Here is a 22,500-nt window from a genome sequence, read left to right as displayed (position 1 = left end):
GCCCTGCCTTTGCGTTTGCACTTTATCCTAGTAGAAAAATTATGCTGTGTCGTTCAATGTGCCCAAAAGAAATAATTCACATAGTGAGATGTGACATATACCATTAAATAAAATAACTGCATGACTTAATCATTTTTTCTCTTGTTTAGTTTTTGCACGTGAACTCCGCATCCCGCGCCTGTCTCACAAGGCAGTCAACCGCTGGCACGTTGCTGTGACGCTACTTCGCAACCCGTCTCTCATCACGTATCGTAGACAGGGTGGTGTAACACCCTCTGTGGACCTCGGAAGCATCAATGCTGACATACACGCTCTTGTTTAAAAGACAGTGCAAAGGGGATGGGCTATTTTGCGTCCAAGAATGTACTTTTTAGATAATCCGTTGAGTTCATAACCGCGTAACAGTCAGTTTCTGAATGAATTCAGCGCCACTACGGCCTTCAGATAACGTGAAGATAAGAACAGCACCCCATTTGTTAGGAAGAAACTAAGAGAGTAGAGATCCATTTAGGCAGGGTTAAGCAGTGATTTGCACTTTTTAGGCCTACGTAAAGAACTGTTTTAAAACGGTTAGCTGTCATTTGTTTTCTGGCTAACTATCTGAGCTAGCCTTTGTTGGTGTATTATGAATATGAATAGAGTTCTAGATAGAAGACATGAAGCAAATAACGGTCGTTCGAGGAGAACACTATTTTAATTTAAAACAAATAAGCTTTCTGTGGTGTAAACGCCACTAGGTGTCCAACCTTGTTCTAGAGAATCTATGCCGATAATCATATTGTGCCACTGACGAGTAGTTGTCGTTCATTTTTAAGATCGTGCAGTATCATTCGTGGAAAGAAGAAGTAGCGAGGTGAAAGCACTTGGTCGCCATGCCGACTGATTTCAGTTTCCCAGCTAAACAAATGTCAACTGATCCGATCCAAGTTTTAAGCTTTGACAAAAAATTAATAAACTTTTGCCGTTTCTTGTAAGAGACACGGAAATTTAACGTTTATGAGTTTTCTTTGTAGCTGCAGCACTTGAAAGAACTTGAAAGAACTTCAAAATGATGAAACCATGCAACGAAATGTAAAACTGGCGTGCTTAGCCAATCTGGAGCGAGTATTTTCGCTGCTCGGCCAATCAGGAGTAAGTAACTTTGCCATCGTGGCCAGCGTGGCAAGGAAAATTAAGAAAGCTTACCCTTTGTTACAACAAATCAGCATTTAAAAAAAAGTTGCACTTTGTATTGCATTGTTATTGTTATTGTTGATGGGCAGTTTGCTGCATATGCACTAAAGATATATATATAACTGTAGAAAGGTTGAGGAACTGGTAAAGTTATTACGTTCATACGGTAAGCAGATTTTTATGAATGCTATGAAAAAATTGGAGCTTCGCTTTTAGGCTGGGCTAAATATATATATTATCGTAAACAAGGTTCATCTCGAGCTGCACAATGTTTCTTCTTGATAAAGAATTAGTTGGAAAGGCATCATTAAAGTACCGTTAAAACGAGGAAAGAAATTATCTGTCTCATTCAGTTATCCCTCAGTTTAAATCTAATTAACAGTAGTATAAATCTACTAGTGTTCTATCACGAATGCTGTTCTCTTAGTGCTACTCATGTACTATTCTGTTGTAGGTAGTGAGTAGCCTTATAGCGTGCGGTTGTCAACAAAATGGTGGCCGCTTCTTCGCGTTTTCGAAGTGTCTGTGAAGGGAATTCGAATAATTTGTTGTTAAATTTTAAACAACTACCTCTCACCCGGGATAGAAATTTCGAGCTCGTAATTTAATTGAAATAAGAGAAAAGATAAATCCTTTACAGGGATGCTGTTTAGCAAGATAAATTCACCGCTAATCGTACAGAAAACTATATATGTCGTTTGTTCCCTCAAGCACAATAGACCTTAGCGACTTTAAGAAACCACCACGGCAACACCAACGGACATGTCACTTGAAAATATAACTTTGCGTTACTTCTACTGCCTCGCGATTATTCCAATTCGTTCGACCTTTACAATGTGGCTGAACTATCAAGTAACAGAACAGGTGGGAACGACATTCAAGTTGGGACAGTACTTAGACTACCCGACTTGTTGCCTTGTTTTAACAACAACAACAACAACAACAACAACAATACTTTATTTCACCCCATTATTATTACAACAGAATCCAAATACATCCAACGGTATTCACAAACTTGATGTGAAAGGTGGCCAAAAACAATCGACATTTTTCGTATATGGCGGTTTATAAGTTAATATTCTTTATTTTCATGAAAATCAGCCTTAATAGCCTCGTTACCATGTGCAGAATGTTTTCTCTAAGCTGAGGTTATAGCGGGGTTAATTTGTTCATAATAGTAATAATAATAATAATAATAATAATAATAATAATAATAATAATAATAATAATAATAATAATAATAATAATAATAATAATGCAACGGATTTTTAAATGACCCCTCAGGTTTTGTACTAAACATGGCTCGTGAAAAATGTTGTTTAAATGAATTAAAAAAAAAAAAAAAAAGAAAATCTATTTTTTTGCGTGAGTCTGGTCTGATGAGAAGATTCCATAGATTAATCGTCACTGAATAACCTTGATTGTTGCGGGTATTTTCAACTACTTTTATAGCTTTTTGTCCTTATACAAACATATTAATTAATTTAGATTAAAGCGCGGAAAAAATTGCCCTCAGGGTATCTTGTGTCACCATCTTTGCATGCGACTCCGGCCTACTTGCCTCATACACAGAAATTCTTTGCGTCTTAATGAAATCTTTCTTATGGTTCTGGTTTTCGTTCTTGGAAGATTGAAAGGCGTGATATCGGTTTCCCATAACAAGCATTAGCAAACGTTTGACGCATTATTGGCATGCAGACATGCTTTTTCCGAGAAAAGTGATTTACATAAATTCGGATTAGATAACAGACTAATTTACCAGCCTCTAGTAAGACTCATTGTCTATGAAACTCGGATCTTTTGTTTGAAGTTTCTCTCCAAACAATGTATCTTCCCGATCTGGAAATTATTTTGCGTCGTAAGACAATCTTTCCTATGCTCCTGACTTTTATTCTTAGAAGATTAAATGGTGATGGGGCGATATCGGTGGCCTATAAATACCAAGCATTAGCAAAAGTTTGACGTATCATTGCGCATGCAGACATTCCTTTTTCCGAGAAAAGTGATTTACATAAATACGGATTAGATAACAGACTTATTTATTAACCTCCAGTAAGACTTAAATATTGTCTCTAAAATTCGGATCTTTTGTTTTAAGTTTCTCTCTAAACAATGTATCTTCTGGAAATTATTTTGCGTCGTAAAAGGTAATGGGGCGATATCAGTGACCTAATACCAACCATCAGCAAAAGTTTGACGCATCAAATATGTTGCGCATGCAGAAATCCTTTTTCCGAGAAAAGTGATTTGCATAATACGGATCAGATAACAGACTTCGCTCCTAGTAAGACTTATTGTCTCTGAAATTCGGATCTTTTGTTTGAAGTTTCTCTCTGAACAGCGTTTCTTCTGGCGCGTTAAAGAAAAGGAAAGCAAAACAAAACAAACACACATCGCCTCGTGCCCTGATTGGTTTGTCAGCTCACCGTCATAAACCAAATGCTAGTCTTTCCACAACGAAAGGCATAGGACCACAGAAATCACTTCCCAGCCGCAAGCCTTTCAATATGGCGAATACTTCGTAAGTGAATCTAGCGTAATAATCTTGAAATCAATTGTTTCAACCCCATTTGGCATATATATGATCATGTAATATGTTTACTTGTATCAATGGGTCTGATGTAGCAGCTCTGATCATGATGAGGTCTCATGTTGGCTTCCAATACTGGTATCAATTCACTATTTACGAATACCCGTAACATGAAATGTAACATGAATTGGAAGTTCAGTAAACCAGCTTCTATTTGGATGAGGGTCTTAGCGAAAACGAATATATAGTTTTATCGACTGTGGTCATTGATAAGGTAACTTGGCCACTTTATTAAAAGTGGTTCGAAAACTAACGTCTCGTGTTCTAGCCCTCCCTCAGCGAATCGCTCAGAACGCAAGCTCTTGAATTATCGAATCCAAGAGAGGATGAACGTAAGAGAGGTAATCCCCCATATAGGCCCTTTTCCCATCGCAATCCCTCTGAAGTTGTTTGTAGATCTTTTGCGAGATCCAGTGTCCCAAGAGGGTTAGGTTATAGCCAATCATATAACCTGAACTTTACCTACGTTGACTTCCCACGCAATGCTGCATGAGCGTCAGTTCGCGAAATTGATCTTAAAACAAAATGGCGGAACATGCATACAGGAAGCGGTGCCTGCATATGTTTTGTGGACGAATGCGAGTTTAAAGTGGCTGTATTTGGACAACGCAGATTTGAAAAGAATCGCTCCGGCATGATTTGTTTTAGAGCCCAGCTGTGCGGAAGTTATGCAAGAATATTGTACTACAATTAGCTGGCGAAAATTGAAAGCCGTGATTGAACAGACAAATACAAACATCACAACCTAGGCACGAATTTCGATATTTTTATCGCAGTGAGTACAAAATCCCTACAGTCATTGAAATCTACATTGCATTAGCTTTCTAATTAGGAATGTAGTTGAGAGATTCGTTGGAAGAAACGCGAGAAACAATTCTTTTTCCATGAAGGAGAATTACATTAAGCTGTCAAAACCGTGTTTGAACAGACGAGTATAAACATCACAACCTCGGTACGAATTTTGATATTTTTATCTCACTGAGTTCAAATCCCTTTGGTCATTGAAATCTACATTCCATGAGCTTTCTCATCACGCATGTAGCAAAGAGATTCTTTCAAAGAAAGCTAGCGTTTTGCTGTTTTTAACGAACCTAAAATTACAATGGAAAAGTGAGAATCTTATATAACTTTCCTTTCTCTCTATATATATTTGCTATAAAACCTCATCTTTAGCTGTATAGTATATTTAGCTATTTATTTATTTTTTATTTATTTATTTCTTATTATTTATCTATCTTTTGGCTTCTTTTTCCTCTATTAAATGTATGTGTAATGTTGACTTGTAAGCATTGTTAATATTATTAGTATAGCGTCATATTGTAAGCCGGATATTGAAAGTATTGCGAAAACTATGCGCATCTTTAGTGCGCAAGTAACGCACACGCCAGCAATGTAACGCGCAATTCATGGTTGACGATACACGGAGGTAAACACACATGTCGGCCGACGTGACAGCCTAAAAAAGAGGGAAAAGGGGAAAAATTCATCTCAGTTGCACAGTTTTGAAAGCGAAAACTCGACGTGAAACGATTAGACGGGTTAAGGTTGTAACAAAAAGTCCAAGAAAAGGCGTTGATACCTGCGGGTATTTCGCGCCAAGAGATTTATGTACTTTATGCAGTCTATTCGTCAAACGAAGTCACCTTTAAGCTTTTTTTAAGTTTTGATAGTAAACAAGAAAATATAATCTTACCTTACATGAGAGCAATTTTATTGATCACCAATCCCGTATACAATCAATCTCCACATACCCATTCTGGGTAAAAAAAAAATAGCTTACTTCTCACATTTTCGCCTCGCTAACGGCTATAGATGCATTTTCTTGGCATTGGCTAAACAGCTGTATAAATTTTGAAGGTAGAATAACAATAAACAACTTAACACGATCAGAGTTTTGACAGCACACTCGAACAAAAACATTGACTCGAGCAAAAATTGTGAGCTGTGAATTATGGGATAGATAACCCTGTTTGGGTTCTAGTGCTTCTCCGACCTGTCACGCAAAAACGTGACTTTGGAAATTTGTCACCACAACGACTACTTTCTTTAGCTTATAACTCTCTTAGATGCTCGGTAACCCCCACTTTTTTTTTCAATTGATCACTTTTTGACAATTGATTGTCTACGTTTTAGGAAAAAATGAAAAAAATCTATGGGAAAGAAGTTAGATTATTTTCTATTTTTCTATCCACGCGCCATCGAATTGCTCCCTTTTTTTTGGCTGTGTGACGATCGCGAATGTTGTCTTTAAGGGCTACATTTAATTACAAGGATGACACCGGTTGGACTAATTTACGAAACATACATCCTTAGATAAAATTTGACTAAAATAGTTTGTCCTCAGTCAGTCATCTTGAATATTTTAAACTTAAAACTATGGAGATCATTTTGAGTTACGAAGGCCCAACTTTTCAAAATCAGGGTATTTTTCCAGCCCTATATCTCTGAAGCGAAGTCGGTGACCCCCATTTTTTTGCATTTCTGACATCAATAACTTATTAGCTGACCATACTTTAAGTATGAAAAGAAATCTGTGGGGCAGAACTTTTTCGCGCGAACGTCCTTAAGCCGCGATTGAACAGACGAGTATAAACATCAAAAACGCGACACGAAAAATTTTGATATTTTTGTCACAGTAAGTTTAAAATCTCTTCGAACATTCAAATCTACATTCTATTAGCTTTCAAATCACGTATATTACTAAGAGATTCGTTGCAAGTAGCGCGAGAAACAATTTCTTTTATGGAAGTGTATGATTGTGACTAGCCATTATAAAATTAACAAGAGGCTGTTTTCAGCTAATACTCGGGCCATATTTGACTGCGTGGTGCGTAAGCCTACAATTGTTTTGCAGTGATAATCTTTAGCATCGCTAATTCCCCCAAAAAGATAGATACAGAGATATAGTGAGGCAATAAGTAATCACCCGATAGAATTGCATTTCTTGCAGTCAGAATGAAATACAGGGGAAAACGACATACGAAAGCTTTTTATAATCCCCGGGCTTTAATCCTTACGTTTTCACTTTTCGTTTAGAGACAGAAACCATTTGTACGGTCCTGATATGTATGTGACGCCGGGTCAATGACGGATCGTTATTTCCGGTATGATCTAGAGTAACGTTACCCATCACGCGTACGTTATCCTTGTACGTTTTTCAATGTTTCGCGGTTTATATTTTTACAAGAAATTCAGGGGAAGGCATTTGTTATTCACATTTCATTTGAAGACAGAAACCGTTTCTACACTGATTGTTTTTTATAGTAAACGTGAGACATCTTTATCTATCTTGGCCCGCGGGGTCATAGACTAATTTTCTTGCCAAAGTTTCGGTTAAACAAAACTAACCTTGAGGAGCTAAAAAAGCTAAGTAAAAAAAAAAAAACGATAAAGACCTTTCAATTTTTTAAATTGCTGGTAATGGAAAGATGAAATATGAATGGTTGAAAAACTTGAAAAGTTAAAAGATGCACAAACGACACTATAAAAATAGATATAGAGTTTCTTCTGTTTCTGCAGGTCTTGCCCATGTCGATCAATGGTATGAGTAAAACGGCATGAGGAGAAACACTTCCAAGTACCAAGCAATAGTAATGGGAAAGACCCAGGTTAAGCCCCAGTTCCATTGCGAAGACATTGCTATTCCAATTACTGAAGATCTTGAAATGCTCGGAGTTACAGTAGATGACAAAATGAAATTTGAGAAGCACATAGGCAAAATATGCCGAAAAGTCTCCCAGCAGATTGCTGTACTTGAGCGAATGAAAAAGATTCTTCCATTCGAAACAAGAAAGTGTCACTCTTTACCTCGCATTTATCATCCCTCATTTTAACTACTGCTCAGAGACATGGCATTTCAGGAACAAAAGTGCCATTGCTAAGCTAGAAAAAGTTAATGAGCGTGCCCTCCGTTTTGTCTTTAACGAAAAACAAAGGCCCTACTCCGAACTACTCAACAAAATAGGTTTACCATCACTTGAGAATCAACGCCTCGCAAAAATAGTTTGCACAGTTTTTAATGCAATTAATAATGAACATGCACCAAAAAGCATAAAAGAACTGATCGGTCTTAGAAATAATAAATACAATCTAAGAGGAAGTGACATTTTAAAGCGACCAAAGGCCAGCACTACAACTTATGGCCTTAAATCGTGGAGGTTTACGGCACCAAAACTCTGGAACTCATTAGCTGACTCAAGCAGAACAGTGACTACTTACAAGGCTTTTAAAAACAGTATCAGAACACTACATCTGGCAGGTCTACTATGATCGAGTGAGCTTTTCACACAATACGAATTATTGTAGTTTTTGATATCCATTTATTTCTTTATTGTAAATTTTTGTTTTACGTATGATGATTAATTTGTATTAGAAATTTAAATTTTACCTAGTATGCCATTTGATGTTTTTTAATTTGTGTTAGTTATTTTAATCTTTTAGTGTGAAATACCTGTAAACTAGCTGGTGAGCCTAGCTTGCTGGTCTCACAAAAGCTAAGCGTATTTTCACAACAAACTGCTATCTATCTATCTATCTATCTATCTATCTTCGCGTCTGTTCATCGCATAAAGTTTAAGAGTCTTCGCCTTGGAAACAAAAATCCCTCTCTAAGTAACCGAATGCCGTTTCTGTTAAAGTTGATAAATTCTAGATGAATAAGTCTTATTTTTAGTTATTTGTGTCTTACATCTGCCATCCTGTATGTGACATGTCATGTGGTGAGCTTCAGACTCGGCGCCTCACGGCGGGGATGCGCAATCTGCAAGCCAGCGAGGCATGCGAGGCAGACAAGTGAGGCACTCAGTTAGCCTAAAAAACACTCCGGTTAGCCTAGAGAGCCCTCCGGTTGGCCTAAATAGCACTCAGGTCCAGTTAGCTTAACGGTTAGCAGTTTATATTGGGGTTGTTTATGCCTCGCACGTCTGCCTCACATGCCTTGCATGCCTCGCATGCCTCGCTGGCTTGCATATTGTATACACTCCCCACGGCCCGACTACAAAGAACGCGACCGAGAATTTAAAGAATTTGATAACGCAACCGAAAACTTTACTCGTTCCACCCGAGTACAAAAAACGAGACCGAGAACAATAACTCGTGGCCCGAAGTCTTATCTCTCGGCTCATCGCGACCAAAAAAAATTTGATAATTTGATCCGAAAACTTAACTTGTGCCGCCTTACGGCCCGAGTAAAAACGGTGTAAGACATGTCACGCGCGAGGTGACATTATCCGCCAGAAAATCGATACCTTCCAAAAATAACTTCAGAGGGATTACGATTGGGATAGAGCCTATATAGGGGATTACCTCTCTTACCTTCATCCTCTCTTGTCGAATCTCAATACCATGACCGAAAGCACATATATTTTTTTGGCACTTATTTGATACGAACACGGACGACAAACAATACAAAATTCTTGTAGATGTCTAAAACAGGAAATGCATGACTAACCATAGACATTAATTAAACAATAGCAAATGACTCTGTTCACAAATTAAAACCGCCACGTTGACTGGCACAAGATTGGAGCAGCCATCTTCAAACAGCTGAGCAAGAATGGTTTCATAAGTTGATATTCATTCACTGCTGGTGGAACAATCTACTTGATACGACAGTGTATAGTCATACAGTCCTTATTTGTGAGGGCATCCGTTCATGTAGATAATTTCAGCAAAATTGTTGTAGATGTCTTGATACTTGATATTGTTAACACAATTCTCCAAAATATGGACAACGGTAAATTTTCATGCGATGTTTTCATCGACCTCAAGAATGCTTCTGATACTGTTAACCATGAGATTTTGTTAGCTAAACTTGAAAATTATGGTATTAGAGGTGTAATCAACTCCTGGTTCAGATCGTACCTAACTGATCGAAAGCAAAATAACAACTTAAAGGAACTCGAGTCACTTGTTAATCGCGAGCTTGGCAACGTCAACGAATGGCTAAAGGCCAACAAACTGTCTTTGAACATAACTGAAAAATCAAACTTTGTCATCTTTCGTCCCTGGCAAAGGAATATGCCCTTCACACCTAGGATTAGAATTCTTGACTCCGTGACTAACAACTACGCAAACCTTGAATGAAAGACTATGAAAAATATCTTGGCTTAATGATTGATTCAAATTTTTCTTGGAAATACCACATTGAATCTATCTGTCACAAAATCAGCAAGTCGATAGGAATTATATCTAAAATTCGATATCATGTCCAGCGTCGTGTTTTACTTTCAGTCTACAACTCATTAATAGTTCCTTACTTAACTTATGGTATTTGTGGTTGGGGAAACTGTGCCTTGACATTTCAAAGAAAGATCGTAACTCTACAAAAACGGGCCTTGCGTCTTATTTACTTCGGGAAGTCAAATGAACATACCGTACCCTTCTTTCTCAAATCGAATTGCCTTCCCCTACCTAGCCTATGTTTTTAGAGATTGTAGCTATTTATTGTATGATATCAACAGACAGTCAGCACCAGTTAGTATAATCAATCAGTTAGATTCATAACTACAGAACAAGATCTGTCTCTAGCACCTCGTTCTATGTTAAGTTTTCTAGAACCGATAAAATGAATGCCTTTTTCTCTAGAATCGGTGCCCAAATTTGGAACTCTATTCCTCATTCGATTAATTAAACTACTCAAACGTTCGTCCTTTCGCAAAAAGATAAAGGAATTATTACTAAATCGTCAGGGGGGGTCAACCCATCAGGTTGGCAATTTTATCGTACGACTAATTCGAAACTGCTACATCGCTGCGATCGGCTAAGAAAATCGCCAGGTGTGTCCGCATTAATCGGGGGCGAAAATCGCAATTGATTTTCGTTGGCAATCAAATTCGCCGCGATCGGCGTATAAAATCGCCAGGTGTGTCGCCGGCTTTAGTAAGCATACTACTGTAATTATATGACTTAATTATATTGTCACGATCAAAATTGGGATTACAAAATTGCCTTAACAGTTTATCATCATTTTTCAACTCATGGATGCTAAATATAAACCCTAAGAAAACCAAGATAATGATTTTTCAAAAAAGCACAAAAAAATGTGATTATACCTTTCACATAGGCGATGAATTAATAGATATAGTACAAGACTACACTTACTTAGGAACTCGCATTTCGTCTTCCGGAAATTTCACACTTTCGCTTGAACATCTTCGACAAAAAGCTCTTCATGCTTTCTCTAGTCTAAGACGACACACTGATTTTAGTACACTGAAACCTTCACTTGCATGTAAAATTTTTGACACAATGATTCAGCCAATTCTAACCTACAATAGTGAAGTGTGGGGTGCCTTTGTTAAATCAGATTTTAAGTCGTGGGAAGGCTCCAGAATTGAAAAAAGCATTTACATTTCTGTAAACGCTATTTAGAAGTACATAATAAGTCATCCAACGTTGCATGTAGAGCTGAACTTGGCAGATTTCCTCTAATCGTTGACATAAATAAAAAGATACTTAATTACGTACACTACCTCCAAGGAAAGGATGAACATTCTACAGCAAAACAATCCCTAAGAATATCTGTTGACCTTCCTTATAGCGGTCAAACTAGCTTTTACTCCAGTCTCATGAAGATAAGTGAATACTATAATTTCCCCAACTTTAATTATTACACATTGAATGAAAATAACATCAAACAATATATAGATCTTATGAAAAAGAAATATATCTCTTATTGGCACCAAACCCTTCAACACTCACAAAAACTCAGCTTTTATTACACAATCAAAAAAACTTTTGGCCCCTCTGCTTACCTAGATCTCACAAGGAAAAACGCTTCTAGGAAAGCATTAGTGAAACTAAGAATAAGCAGCCACAAGCTTTTGATTGAAACAGGAAGATACGACAACATACCCCGTAATGAAAGGGTGTGTAATGTATGCAGCCGTAAAACCATTGAAGACGAAATTCATTTTTTATTAGATTGCCCAAGTTACTCTTCTTTAAGAGATATGTTCTTTTCTAAAATAGAACCTAGCCTTCCATTTACACGACTATTAGTAAAAGAAACTTTACTATCGCATATGATGAACTCAACAGACTATTTTATAACGCTCAATTAATTTCATTTGTTTCCTCGTGCTTCGAATTGAGAGATAAACTTCTCTCCGGAATGATTACTTCTACTGTATGAAAAGTTTAAAATAAGCAAAGACTTCAGTTACTTTATTTTATTTTATTTTAAGTTATCTTAAGAATTAGTTAACGAATCAATAATTAGCTATGAATAGCTTTTGCAATACTGTATTTGTTATAGTCATGCAAATAAAGCTTGTTGTTGTTGTTGTGGTAATTTACCGTAATTTATCCATTCTCGAGTCAACACACATCATGGCAGTCTGAGATAAATTGTGAGAAATGACAATATATTTTACATTAGTTTAAAAACGTTTCTTTTAAATTAACAGTTGTGATACGAGTTTTAAAACCGTTTGAAATTTCCATTTTATAGAGGGTGCATACCAGCTATAGACTGGAAGTTGTTTGAGCTAGGCTGCCTTGGCCCTGCGGTAAGTACATATTACGAATTTATTTACAAAGTCGCCATCTTAACTAATATTAGTTAACAAGAAATGACCCAGAACAAGACAAACAAAAGGCAGAAATGAGGCGGTTCCGCACACAACAGAAGTGGGCTCTCTCTGCAAATTAAGTGTTCTCTGTGGAAATATAACTTATCTAACAGAAGGGCTTAACTACTAATTGATTGTGGGAGTGCGTTCTTTTGGGGTGATCCAGATCAGGATTTGTGATCCGTCGTGTTCCTTTGGGATGATCCATTTTCAGATCAATGAGCTAAACAATCCATCCTGGACGGGGATCCTTCGACAAAGGATCAGAAATTGATAATGATGCACAGGGTATGCCACTCTGAATGGTGCATTTCCCTCGTACGTGAAACGCCCATAAAATTCGTGGAAAGTAGTCGTTAGCGTTGTTTCTGCTAGTACAGATAGAAATGTATCAGGAAATGGACGAAATTCCAGCTAAGTACAAACGATTTAAGTGGCTGGTACATAAACTTTCGCTTTTACCAAAAAAATGCCATTTCAAAAATTGACTCTTCTGAACGAGTCGCCATGATCCTGTTTGTTTATAATTGCTTCTGTTCGGTATTTATGGCTCGGTATTACTTCCTCTTTTATTTCAAACCTAGCCCCTTTTCCCACTGGGTTTCCTCGGACGCGTTCAAATTTACAGCCTGCTGTCAAAGTAACTGATCCTAGATGTGCTATTCCCGTACCTTTAGTGCACCATTATCCGAGTGATTTCAATCAAAAAGCCTGATTTTGGGTCACCCCAGTGGAATGCACCTTTAATAAAATATACTATTATTAATACTCTAGCTATCGTGCAAGCGTATTTAGTAGCAGCGGGTTCTTATATTGACGGCAATAGCGGAACACAGTAGTTTCCCGCCACCAAACCACCAAAAACGATCAGAAAGTAATCAAAATAAAAGAAAAACTCTAAAATGATAAAAAAACATGAAATTTATTGTAAGAAAGATAATTTTTGTACATTAAAAACAGGAATCTCCCGATTTCTGTAAAACATGCCTGTCAAGTTTTAGTTGCGATGGTAATGTCAAATTCAGTAACCAGGGCTCAAAGTTTATTTTTGGCTTTGGGAGCACCTGTGCTACCAGGTGTAAATTTCTAGGCGCATTTCCGAAATTTTAGGCGCACAGCTAAAAATTTTAGGAGCACAACTTAAAATACTGGTAGCACCAAAAAGAAAAATCAGAAGCTTCAGACATTTTATTGGTGATCATTGATAATGGTGTCATGACGACACCGACAGGTTGTTAATTTCTTTTTCTTATTTTCGCTTGCCGATCGTTAATCAGCATGGTAATCTTTTATTTCAATCATGTGTTTGTTTCTTTCAGTCTCTTACTGTACGCTTGAGATAGCAATAATACTGTTACATTTTTTTGAATATTACATGTTATGGTACATTCAACAAGATAATAAGACAAAACGAAGGTAAGGAATAACGTCAGTGAATCCTCTCGGTCAGACGAAATCCTTCAAGTCCCACGGATCACCCGACTGAAAGTAATTCATTTGGCTACTTTCTGTAGGCAAGGTTAGCTGCGTTGGAAGGCAGCGGCCGGCTGTTTGAGAATAAATTTTCTTTTTGTAAATGAGCGTTTCGAAAAAATAGGGAGCTTAAGCAACGACGACGGCAACAGCAACGAAAACGCCACAAAACAATAGGTTTAATGACCAAAAACAATTGCTCTGCGCGTGCGTTTTACACTTCGGTACATTTCTTTGCCGTCCTCTGCAAAACAACAACGTGAAATGACCACATTGAAGGTTTTGTGGAGAACGTGAACGCAGGACGGTGAATTTTTCATTTTCTTTCTTAACTTGTACGCCACTCCTACCAATTTGTTTCCTGGATAGTTCGCCATTTTTGTAAAAGTTGAGCGAGTTGAAATAATTTCGAAGTAGCACAAATGAAATAAAGATATAATTTTGGGTGACGTTTTCGTTTCCGTTGCCGTCGTCGTTGCTTAAGCTCCCTAATAAATTAGACTGTTGACAGCGCATTGACTTAACTGTAACTCTTGAAGAAAAAAAAGTCTCTTAGCCCAGATTGTTTAAACATTCTTGACTCTTTAATATCGGCAAAGCGAACTGAACTGCACGAGAAGCACGTGTTTCAGAAGGTTGCCTTCACTCGTACGTGTCAGCGGTACGGTGCGGTCACATAACCGAGAAGAGTCTAGGGTAAAGTCCGGGGTGGGATGAAACACACACTGATGTAAGAAAAACGGTGTAACTTTCTTATGTGGAACCTAATTGCGTTACATCCACATTTGAATTTATTATTTCAAGCTTCTGTTTCGTGTTAATCAGGCAGAGCACACAAGAATTGTCAGGTGAGGAAACAAAGTGGCCCCGATTCAGGCGCACTGAGCTTGGGCGTTTTTAGGCGCGTGAGTGCGATCACATATAATTTTTTAGGCGCAAAATAAAAAATCTAGTCGCATATGCGACCAGCTGGTCGCTAACTTTGAGCCCTGGTAACCCTCACCTAGAATACAAAATTGTTCGAAGACAAATCGGCTGAAGAGGTTAAGACATGGGGTACCGTATCGTTTACCTAAAGATTAGGAAAAAGGTATTAACGTTCAAGTCGGGGCGCGCAGAATTCCCCCCCCCCCCCCCTTCCCTCGCCACCACCATCCCCATCTAGATGGGGGTTAAATCTCATGATCAACTGTCATTTCTATTCACCAGGATTCTTATTGTTAGGCAAGAACTGACATCTTTTTTAATAATCTTTATTTTCCTTTGCAGCTTGCCATTATTCTCATCTTGGCAAGTCTCAATCGTCGAAAAGAATTCAAACTTGAATACTGCAATGGATATCCTGGGCTCCTGATGTAAGTCATGTGTTTACCTTTTTAATACTGTACCTCAATGGTGAGTAGGCAGGAAAGGAATGAACGCGATCAAATAAAGCACTAGCTGACAAAATCACCTCTGACTAATAAAGATACTCGACACAGACAGCAGGACATAACATATCGCCAAAAAATGTTGAATATAATTATGATCTTTATCATCTTCATGCAGCTTTATAATTATTAAACTGATACAAGGATATCTTTTGTAATGGAAACCTTTATAATTTTCCCAAGTGTCGTCTACTGAGTTTGGGCTGCCTGTGAAATACCATTTTACGATTTTATAATCCGACTCAAAAGTCAAAACCATTAATTTTGGGCAGTTGAACTTTTGGTTTTTATCGCACGAGTTTGCCTCAGCCATACAACCCTTATCCAGTTAGCTTGATAAGTCTGTATTGGGAAATATTTGTGTTAATTCTCGGTCTCGAACATGGCTGGTTACCACATTGCAGCTGCCTCTTTCATAGCCCCTTTTAGTTAAACATGGACGAAATGCAAACCACTTCTGAAACTAGGCCCAGTTGTTTAAACCCCGATTAAGCTAATCCTGGGTTAACGTGAACTTTGATTCGAGTTTAAATGCTAATCAATAAGGGTGCGTCTAAAATGGTTTTTCCTCTTAAGTTTTGACTTAAACTTCCTTTTAGTATTAGCTTGAAATAAGCTCTTAGAACGTATTTGAGTAGCAAAATGAAAACTTCGGTTAGTTATTAATTGAGGATAAGTGTTAATTTCCTTTCGAACAGTTAGATCCACGGATACCTCTTCACATATTTTGCCTGTTTCTCTATTTGTATGCTTATCAATGGTGTTATGCAATTTCAGTTCTCCCACATGCTGTAAGTTGTATTATGTATTATTTTTACATGAGCTCGGATTCCTTTGTTCTTTTCGGGGGGAATATATTACATATTCCCCAAATCAACTGTCTGAAAAGCTGGGTGCGGCTTTGATTGTTTGAAGGGAAGAGCGGGGCTAATGAACAGCTAATTTAAATGCGAGGGTATTATGTGTTAATATGCAAGGGGGATACGTCACTTATCCCCCTTGCATATTCGGGCTGCGCTCTCGGGCAACGCTCGAGGGGAATAAATCACATAACCCCTCGCTTCAGGCCGATAACTATTACTTATCTACTAACTGGCCTTTCTTTCCTCTTAATTCCTAGACCAGTCAACCTCTTAGGTAGTTTCAGCAGGCACAACAGATTCAGTATTGCCGCCACCTTTGGAGCTACCGCTAGCACTTGTTTAAGCCTCTTTCTTGGTGCTTTTTTTCGCCAAACCGGTCATAGTTTTATTGCCTCGGCCGATTCGCCAGTGCAGAAAGGTCAGAAGTGAATCCATCCTTTTATGCAGTCCCACGATAAAAAATATGTAGTGAGAAAAGTACTTTTACTTGTCGTCTTTTGGTCAGCCTGAAACGGCAGAAGAAGACGCTTGTATATGGGCAAGACTCTAAAAAAAAATACCAGCTTCGCCTAATTTAAGGGGCATTTGTAAGGGCAATCAAAATGATATATGTATGGTATAGGCTATAGATTTCATGAAGGTCGGACTTAGTGAAGAGCACGGCGAATTCCAGGAAAAGATTATACAAGGCGATCATGGATCAAGTTCACTTTAAGATTCCTTCCAAAGTCCCTGATCACTAATAATTATCTAATATGCACGATACTCCTCTCCCTGCCCTGTCCTCCAATTTGCACATGTGTTTTGCTTAAGCTCTAATGCACCTGCTTGGAACAAACGTATAACCTCTCCAATTATTTAGCAAGTGTTGTTTTTATCTGCTTTAAAACTTTTAAACCAACAAACCACATAACAAGCCTACACGACTCAGAATTAAGAAGCCAAAGTCTTTTCTATGTCAGCTTTGATAGATTCTTTTAGTTCCTAGTTACTGACCATGTCTATGGAACACGGTCAGGCTAGGGCTACGGTGAATTCCCTTTTGACCAGACTTGCAGGCATTAAACATTGCCACTTACAGTGTGTTTCCCTATACGAATCATTGTTCCACGCTCTTGTTTAGTTTTTCAGGCTCTGATTTTTACTCTTGTGTATGGCATCGTGTTTTATCCATTTTTTGCCTGCCTGACAACTGATTACAAGTTTCTTGGATCAGTTCTGGGATTTTTGTATGCTGCTATCAGGTTAGACCTATTAAGTAATGAATCAATACTTATAGAGTAGTGAGGGCGCAATGGTGTACATGTAAACGCCACTACATCGCATTTAAGAACGCTCTTTCATTCCAAAGATCAAGGCTTAGGCTGGTCATATTTGTGTGCCCCCAGGTCTGTAAGTAAATGTTAAGGGTAATCTTGTGATGCACTTGTCTCATACTTTTTTCTTGTTTTGCTTTCTGCTTCAGAATTCCTCCTAAGTTCGGTCGTGTGGGCCACCAAGACTTGCAGTACAAAAGGACACACATACGAATTTGCAAGTTTCCATTTCGGGATAAGAACGTTCTTAGAGATAAGGGACGGTCTATAAACCCCTTTAACACAAACGGAAATGAGGTGGCTCAAGTCCTTGTGATATCCTAATGTTAGAACTAACCCATGAGCCACTCGCTGGGCAATTGTGATTTTAACAGCTTATGGGCCATTGACAGATTGTCTTAACTTGCTTTTTAGAGCGGTATGTCTGTACACTACTTGCTTTTAAAAGATGAGTTTTCATTCAAAACTATCTATTTATTTTTTACAGGTTCTTTCTTAAATTTGTGATTGATTTTCAGTGCCATACTTCTTACAAAGTAAGTACAATAAGAAAAAATGTTACTTGGTACCATTTTGTCTGGCGAGTTCAAATTTTACGAATCACTATATCTTTAGAACATTTGCACTTCAGCTCACTATTGAAGTGTCCATTCAATTCTATTCCTTATTACACAGAGTGAACATGTATAAAGTAGTTCTCCACCTTATTTATAAAGATAAATATATTGAAATAGGTTATAGGCATTCTATAGTGTCTCTTTTTTTAGTTTAATCTCATTCATAGCCATGTCGTATCCACCTTCGATACCAACTCTGCAACCTAAATGGTTGCAAAACCTAAAGACAACGCTGACGTAATCGTTGTCTACAGGCGATTACTCGATGACGACAAAGCCAATTAGGTCCATAGTCATCGATGGTGCGTCTACTATCTACTAACAATAATTGTGTGCTTAATTCTTTCTAGGGAGATACGAAAACGTTGTTTGTAGGCGTAAGACTTGGTGCTATTCCAACCTACATGTGCCTTCTGTTCATCGTTATAAGATTTGCTGTTCTAGTTTACATGGAAGTCCGAAGGAAATGGTTCCCGTCCGCAAGTGATATTTATGTATGTAGTGAAAACATGACTGGCAGTTTGAATGCTTGGCCGAAGGTCAATTGTACTATTTTAAAGCAAACAAGAAGTAGCCTTGCTAGAGGGACGTATACAAAACATAGACCCAGGTCCATGGACCACCCATGTGGACCCGGTCCATGGACCACCCCTGTGGACTGGGTCCATAGACCACCCCACCTTGTACAGTGATACACGCTGAAATGTTTTTGGACTGCAATGGTAATAAAATCTTTAGAATTATTACCCTCGCACTTCTCTGTGATTCATTTTTATAGGATTAAATTGATTTTGAGAAGTATGTAAGGGAGGGATTACTCGGTTACGCTAAGACAGAAAGGGTGGTGTGCGAAATTTAAGGCCACTGATTTCACCTTCTTATGTGATGATGAGTTTCATACAGGCGATATATTATACTTAAGATAGTCTCGATGTTAGAAATCTGTGCTATTTATAGTAAGTGTAATATTTATATTTAGCCAAGCCTAAAAGCGGAGCTCCACAATAGAACTCTGCTTATTGTATGAACGTAATAACCTTATGAGTTCCTCATCAATTCTGCAGTTATTTAGTACATTTTTAATGCATATGCAGCTAACTGCTCATCAACAATAACAATGTGAAACAGAGGGCAAAATTACTGAATGCTGATTTGTTGTAACAGAGGGCAGTTTTTCGTAATTTTCCTTTCACCGAGGGCAAAATTACGTACTCCTGATTGGTCGAGCGGCGAAAATACTCGCTCCTGATTGGCTGAGCACGGCAGTTTTACATTTTGTTGGTTTCTGCATTTTGTGTCCAAAAAAACAAGTTCTTTGAGGTTCATTCGAAGTTCGACTCTTTAAGCCGGGTTGTTTGTACCAAAAATACATGGAAATCAAGTGCTGCAGCTAGGAAGGAAATTCCTAAAGGTTCATTTTGGTGTCTCTCACAAGGAACAGCAAAAGTTTATTTGTGTCAAAAGCTAAAGACTTGGATCGGATTGATTTTATTTTGTTTGGTTGAGAAACTGAAATCAGTCATGGAGTCTAAGTGCTTTCAACGAACGATAACCGAGCATGAAAGTGTTCTTTTAATGGGAGGAAGGAGCAGGAAGAAATTACTCTGCAAGTTCCTTCTTTGGATCCATCGTTTGCTATTTTTATCGATCTATGTTCGTGTGATTTCCAAGCGGTAGGAAGCTTCACAGCGCAGGTGAACGATTTATTGATGCCTAACATTTGATATATCGTTGTTAGTTTGCTTCTGAATTAAACTTGTATTCTCTCTTAATTACATGAGTATAATGGGAACTGTTCTCGTCGGTTTTGTCTGTTTTGTACGCTACGAAAAAATTAAATAGTTTGTTGGTTTGCTTGCGCCTTCGATGAGTGTTTTACTGACTGTTTTACGAAGTTCCTTGATAGTTTTAGGAACATTTTGCCCTCTGTGTTATAAAAGCGGAATTCAAATGGCTCAAAATGATATTTTCTGTTGTTATTATTGTTTTTAGTTTTTAAGATGATCGAGGCAAAACGGTTTGTGAACAGCCAACGCGCGCTACCGGCACTGTCACTGTCTAATAAATTTTGCTTATCAAGAAGACCGTACGCTACAAACTTCAGAGAAAATGGATGCACTAACCAAAAAACACACTTCAAATATATCTTTGAGTAATAAATGAAAAAAAGCACTGTGATAATTCATAGCAATAAGTACAGAAATAAACTAAACAACGATCTTTGAAAAATTCACAAAAAACAAGCGAATGAATGTTTTGCATAAACTTTGTTTTGATGAAAATTAAATCACACTTTAATTTTACATTCGCTTTTAGCGTTCTTTGAAAAGACTTTCAGTGAAAATTACTCACACATCTTGATCTTTGCGGTTATATCCTACTGTTTTAAGTATTTTTGTTTGTTCTCTGTCAAGATTGTCAGAAATAAATGCTAAAATTAGAAATATATGCGAGAAAAACTTGTCAGTAGTTTATGCCAACGATACAATGTTGGGAGATCTAGACGTTTCTTTGACTGATTATTTTAGCTCAGAATCAATTTTTTTTAAATGAAGCAAAATGGGATGAGATTAGAAAATAAAACTCCAAGGGAAATAACGAACATGGACCGAAAAATGAGCTCAAAAGGCTGCTCTAAGGTTAAACAAGTTGCAGTGTCAACACTACAAGAAAAAATATCTTGCAAAAACAGCAAAGTTTTGTCAACAAAATCACATGAATATACTCGCCTCTTTGAAGAATAACCAGTCCTTTTATTCGATTGCTGATTTTTTCGTTCGTTTACAACGTTAAGTTTCACTTCAAGAGGAAAAATCCATCGCATCTTAATTTCATTTCATCGCGCCGGATTAGAGTAAAATAATTTCTCTTCAAGATTCGGCCGCTGTTTATGAAGTGCCGCCTCTAAAAGCTGCTAAAAGAATCGATTTGTTTCTCCCGCCGCGATCCGCCTTGCTCTTTCTCCCGCTGTTTGACGGCAAAATTGGACGAGATCAGAAAATAAAACTCCAAGGGATATAATCAACATGGACCGAAAAAATGAGCTCAAACTACTGTTCTGAAGTTAGCAGTATAAGCTTAAGCTTAAGTTGAACGGCGTGTCAAAACTGCAAGAAAACAATATCTTGCAAACCAGCAAACTAGCAAAGTTTTGTCAACAAAATTGCATGAATGTACTCGCCTCTTCTGAGAATAAGCAGTCCTTTTATTCCATTGCTGATTTTTCCGTTCGTTTTACAACGTTAAGTGAGCGAAACGTTTCACTTCAAGAGGAAAAATCCAACGTTTCGTTGCACCGGATCGGAGTAAAATGATATCTTGTCGTCTTCAAAATTATTTTTTTTGTTTCGTTTTTTTCTCAAACGCAGTTGGCGATGCAACTTCCCGCCAAACAAACGCGGCCGGCATCGCAGTTGGCCATGCATTTTCCCGCCGAAAAACAACCCGGGTTACAGCGCATACGCACATTTATGTAAGCCAATGTAAAATGAGACACTCAAACCCTGTGCCGCAACACGAGGTTTTTTTGGCACCCTTTCCTGTTCTTTCTCTCTTTGTTCGTCACTCATGTTTCGCCTGTTTGCTACCGCTCTCAATCGCTCTCTTTGACGTCGAACTTCGCTTCTTCGTCGCCTGTTTTCTCGATCTCTTTCTATCTCCCTTTCTTTGCTTTACATGTTTGTAGACTTATTCATAAATTGAGTTTGTGTTTTGTCGTACACGTCGTCTTCAAAATTATTATTATTTTTTTTATCAAACGCAGTTGGCGATGCAATTTCCTGCCAAACAAACGCGGCCGGCAGCGCAGTTGGCCATGCATTTTCCCGCCGCAAAAAACCTGATTGGCAGCACAAGGTTTGAGTTTCTCATTTCATGTTGGCTTACATAGAGGAGCGTACGTACGTACGTACGTTGTACGGTCGGTCGAACGGAAGTGACGTCATAACCAACCCAAAATTTCTTGCACTGATGGGTTTACCAAAATCTCTTAGCTATGGGGCTCCGCCGCGCGCTCCGCTATAAATTGCACATGGCTGTTTAAGATGCATTTCCTGACATATTGGAAGGGCCAAACAGTAATTTTTTACAGTGGAGCATACCCCATCCCCCGGAATTTTTTTCGCTTTTCACTCTAACAAAAAAACGCAGCTGTGTTCCATGGTATTTGTTAATTATATATTTGAGATAACATGCATGATTAAACTTGAGGGTTGTTTCAGTTTTCTATTCATTTGTGTGTATGAAAATGATGGCTTTGTTTAGGAGTGAGGTGTGCTGGGGAGGGTTTGTGTGCTTAGATCATGGTGTGCACTTGGAGGAAGGTGCAGATGTTATTCCAAAATCTTCATCCTTATCCCAATTTCCTCAAGAAATTTGACTGTACGGTGGGCAAGAACAATTTGAATTTGGAGCGCATTAATCTTGAAGATTGAATCAAAAGGAAAAAAAACTGTGGCTTGAGAAC

The 22,500-nt window shown here is 38.0% G+C and overlaps 2 protein-coding genes across 3 annotated transcripts in view; both read left to right on the top strand.

Annotated features, from left to right (window-relative positions):
• LOC146454200 (stimulated by retinoic acid gene 6 protein-like) overlaps nt 1–1,509 on the top strand; it is a 7,521-nt gene extending 6,012 nt beyond the window's left edge. Inside the window, exon 6 of the mRNA XM_085095733.1 lies at nt 150–1,509. Within this exon, the coding sequence (XP_084951859.1) occupies nt 150–322 (173 nt within the window). The 3' untranslated portion in view covers nt 323–1,509. The remainder of the gene's footprint in view (nt 1–149) is intronic.
• A 1,925-nt stretch (nt 1,510–3,434) lies between these two features.
• Nucleotides 3,435–22,500, top strand: part of LOC146454199 (stimulated by retinoic acid gene 6 protein-like) — a 34,351-nt gene continuing 15,285 nt past the window's right edge. The window contains exons 1-7 of one of the 2 annotated variants that reach the window (XM_085095799.1): nt 3,435–3,694; nt 12,216–12,273; nt 15,079–15,164; nt 16,360–16,520; nt 17,226–17,346; nt 17,906–17,954; nt 18,386–18,574. In XM_085095799.1, the coding sequence (XP_084951925.1) occupies nt 3,681–3,694; nt 12,216–12,273; nt 15,079–15,164; nt 16,360–16,520; nt 17,226–17,346; nt 17,906–17,954; nt 18,386–18,574 (678 nt within the window). In that variant the 5' untranslated portion in view covers nt 3,435–3,680. The remainder of the gene's footprint in view (nt 3,695–12,215; nt 12,274–15,078; nt 15,165–16,359; nt 16,521–17,225; nt 17,347–17,905; nt 17,955–18,385; nt 18,575–22,500) is intronic. The other variant, XM_085095800.1, reaches the window with a different exon arrangement.

The sequence above is a fragment of the Pavona decussata genome, unplaced genomic scaffold (genome assembly GCF_977016875.1).
Source record: "Pavona decussata unplaced genomic scaffold, jaPavDecu1.1 SCAFFOLD_313, whole genome shotgun sequence".
In the NCBI taxonomy this organism is placed as follows: domain Eukaryota; kingdom Metazoa; phylum Cnidaria; class Anthozoa; order Scleractinia; family Agariciidae; genus Pavona; species Pavona decussata.
The sequence above is the reverse complement of the archived record's forward strand: the minus strand, read 5'-3'. Positions and strand labels throughout refer to the sequence as shown.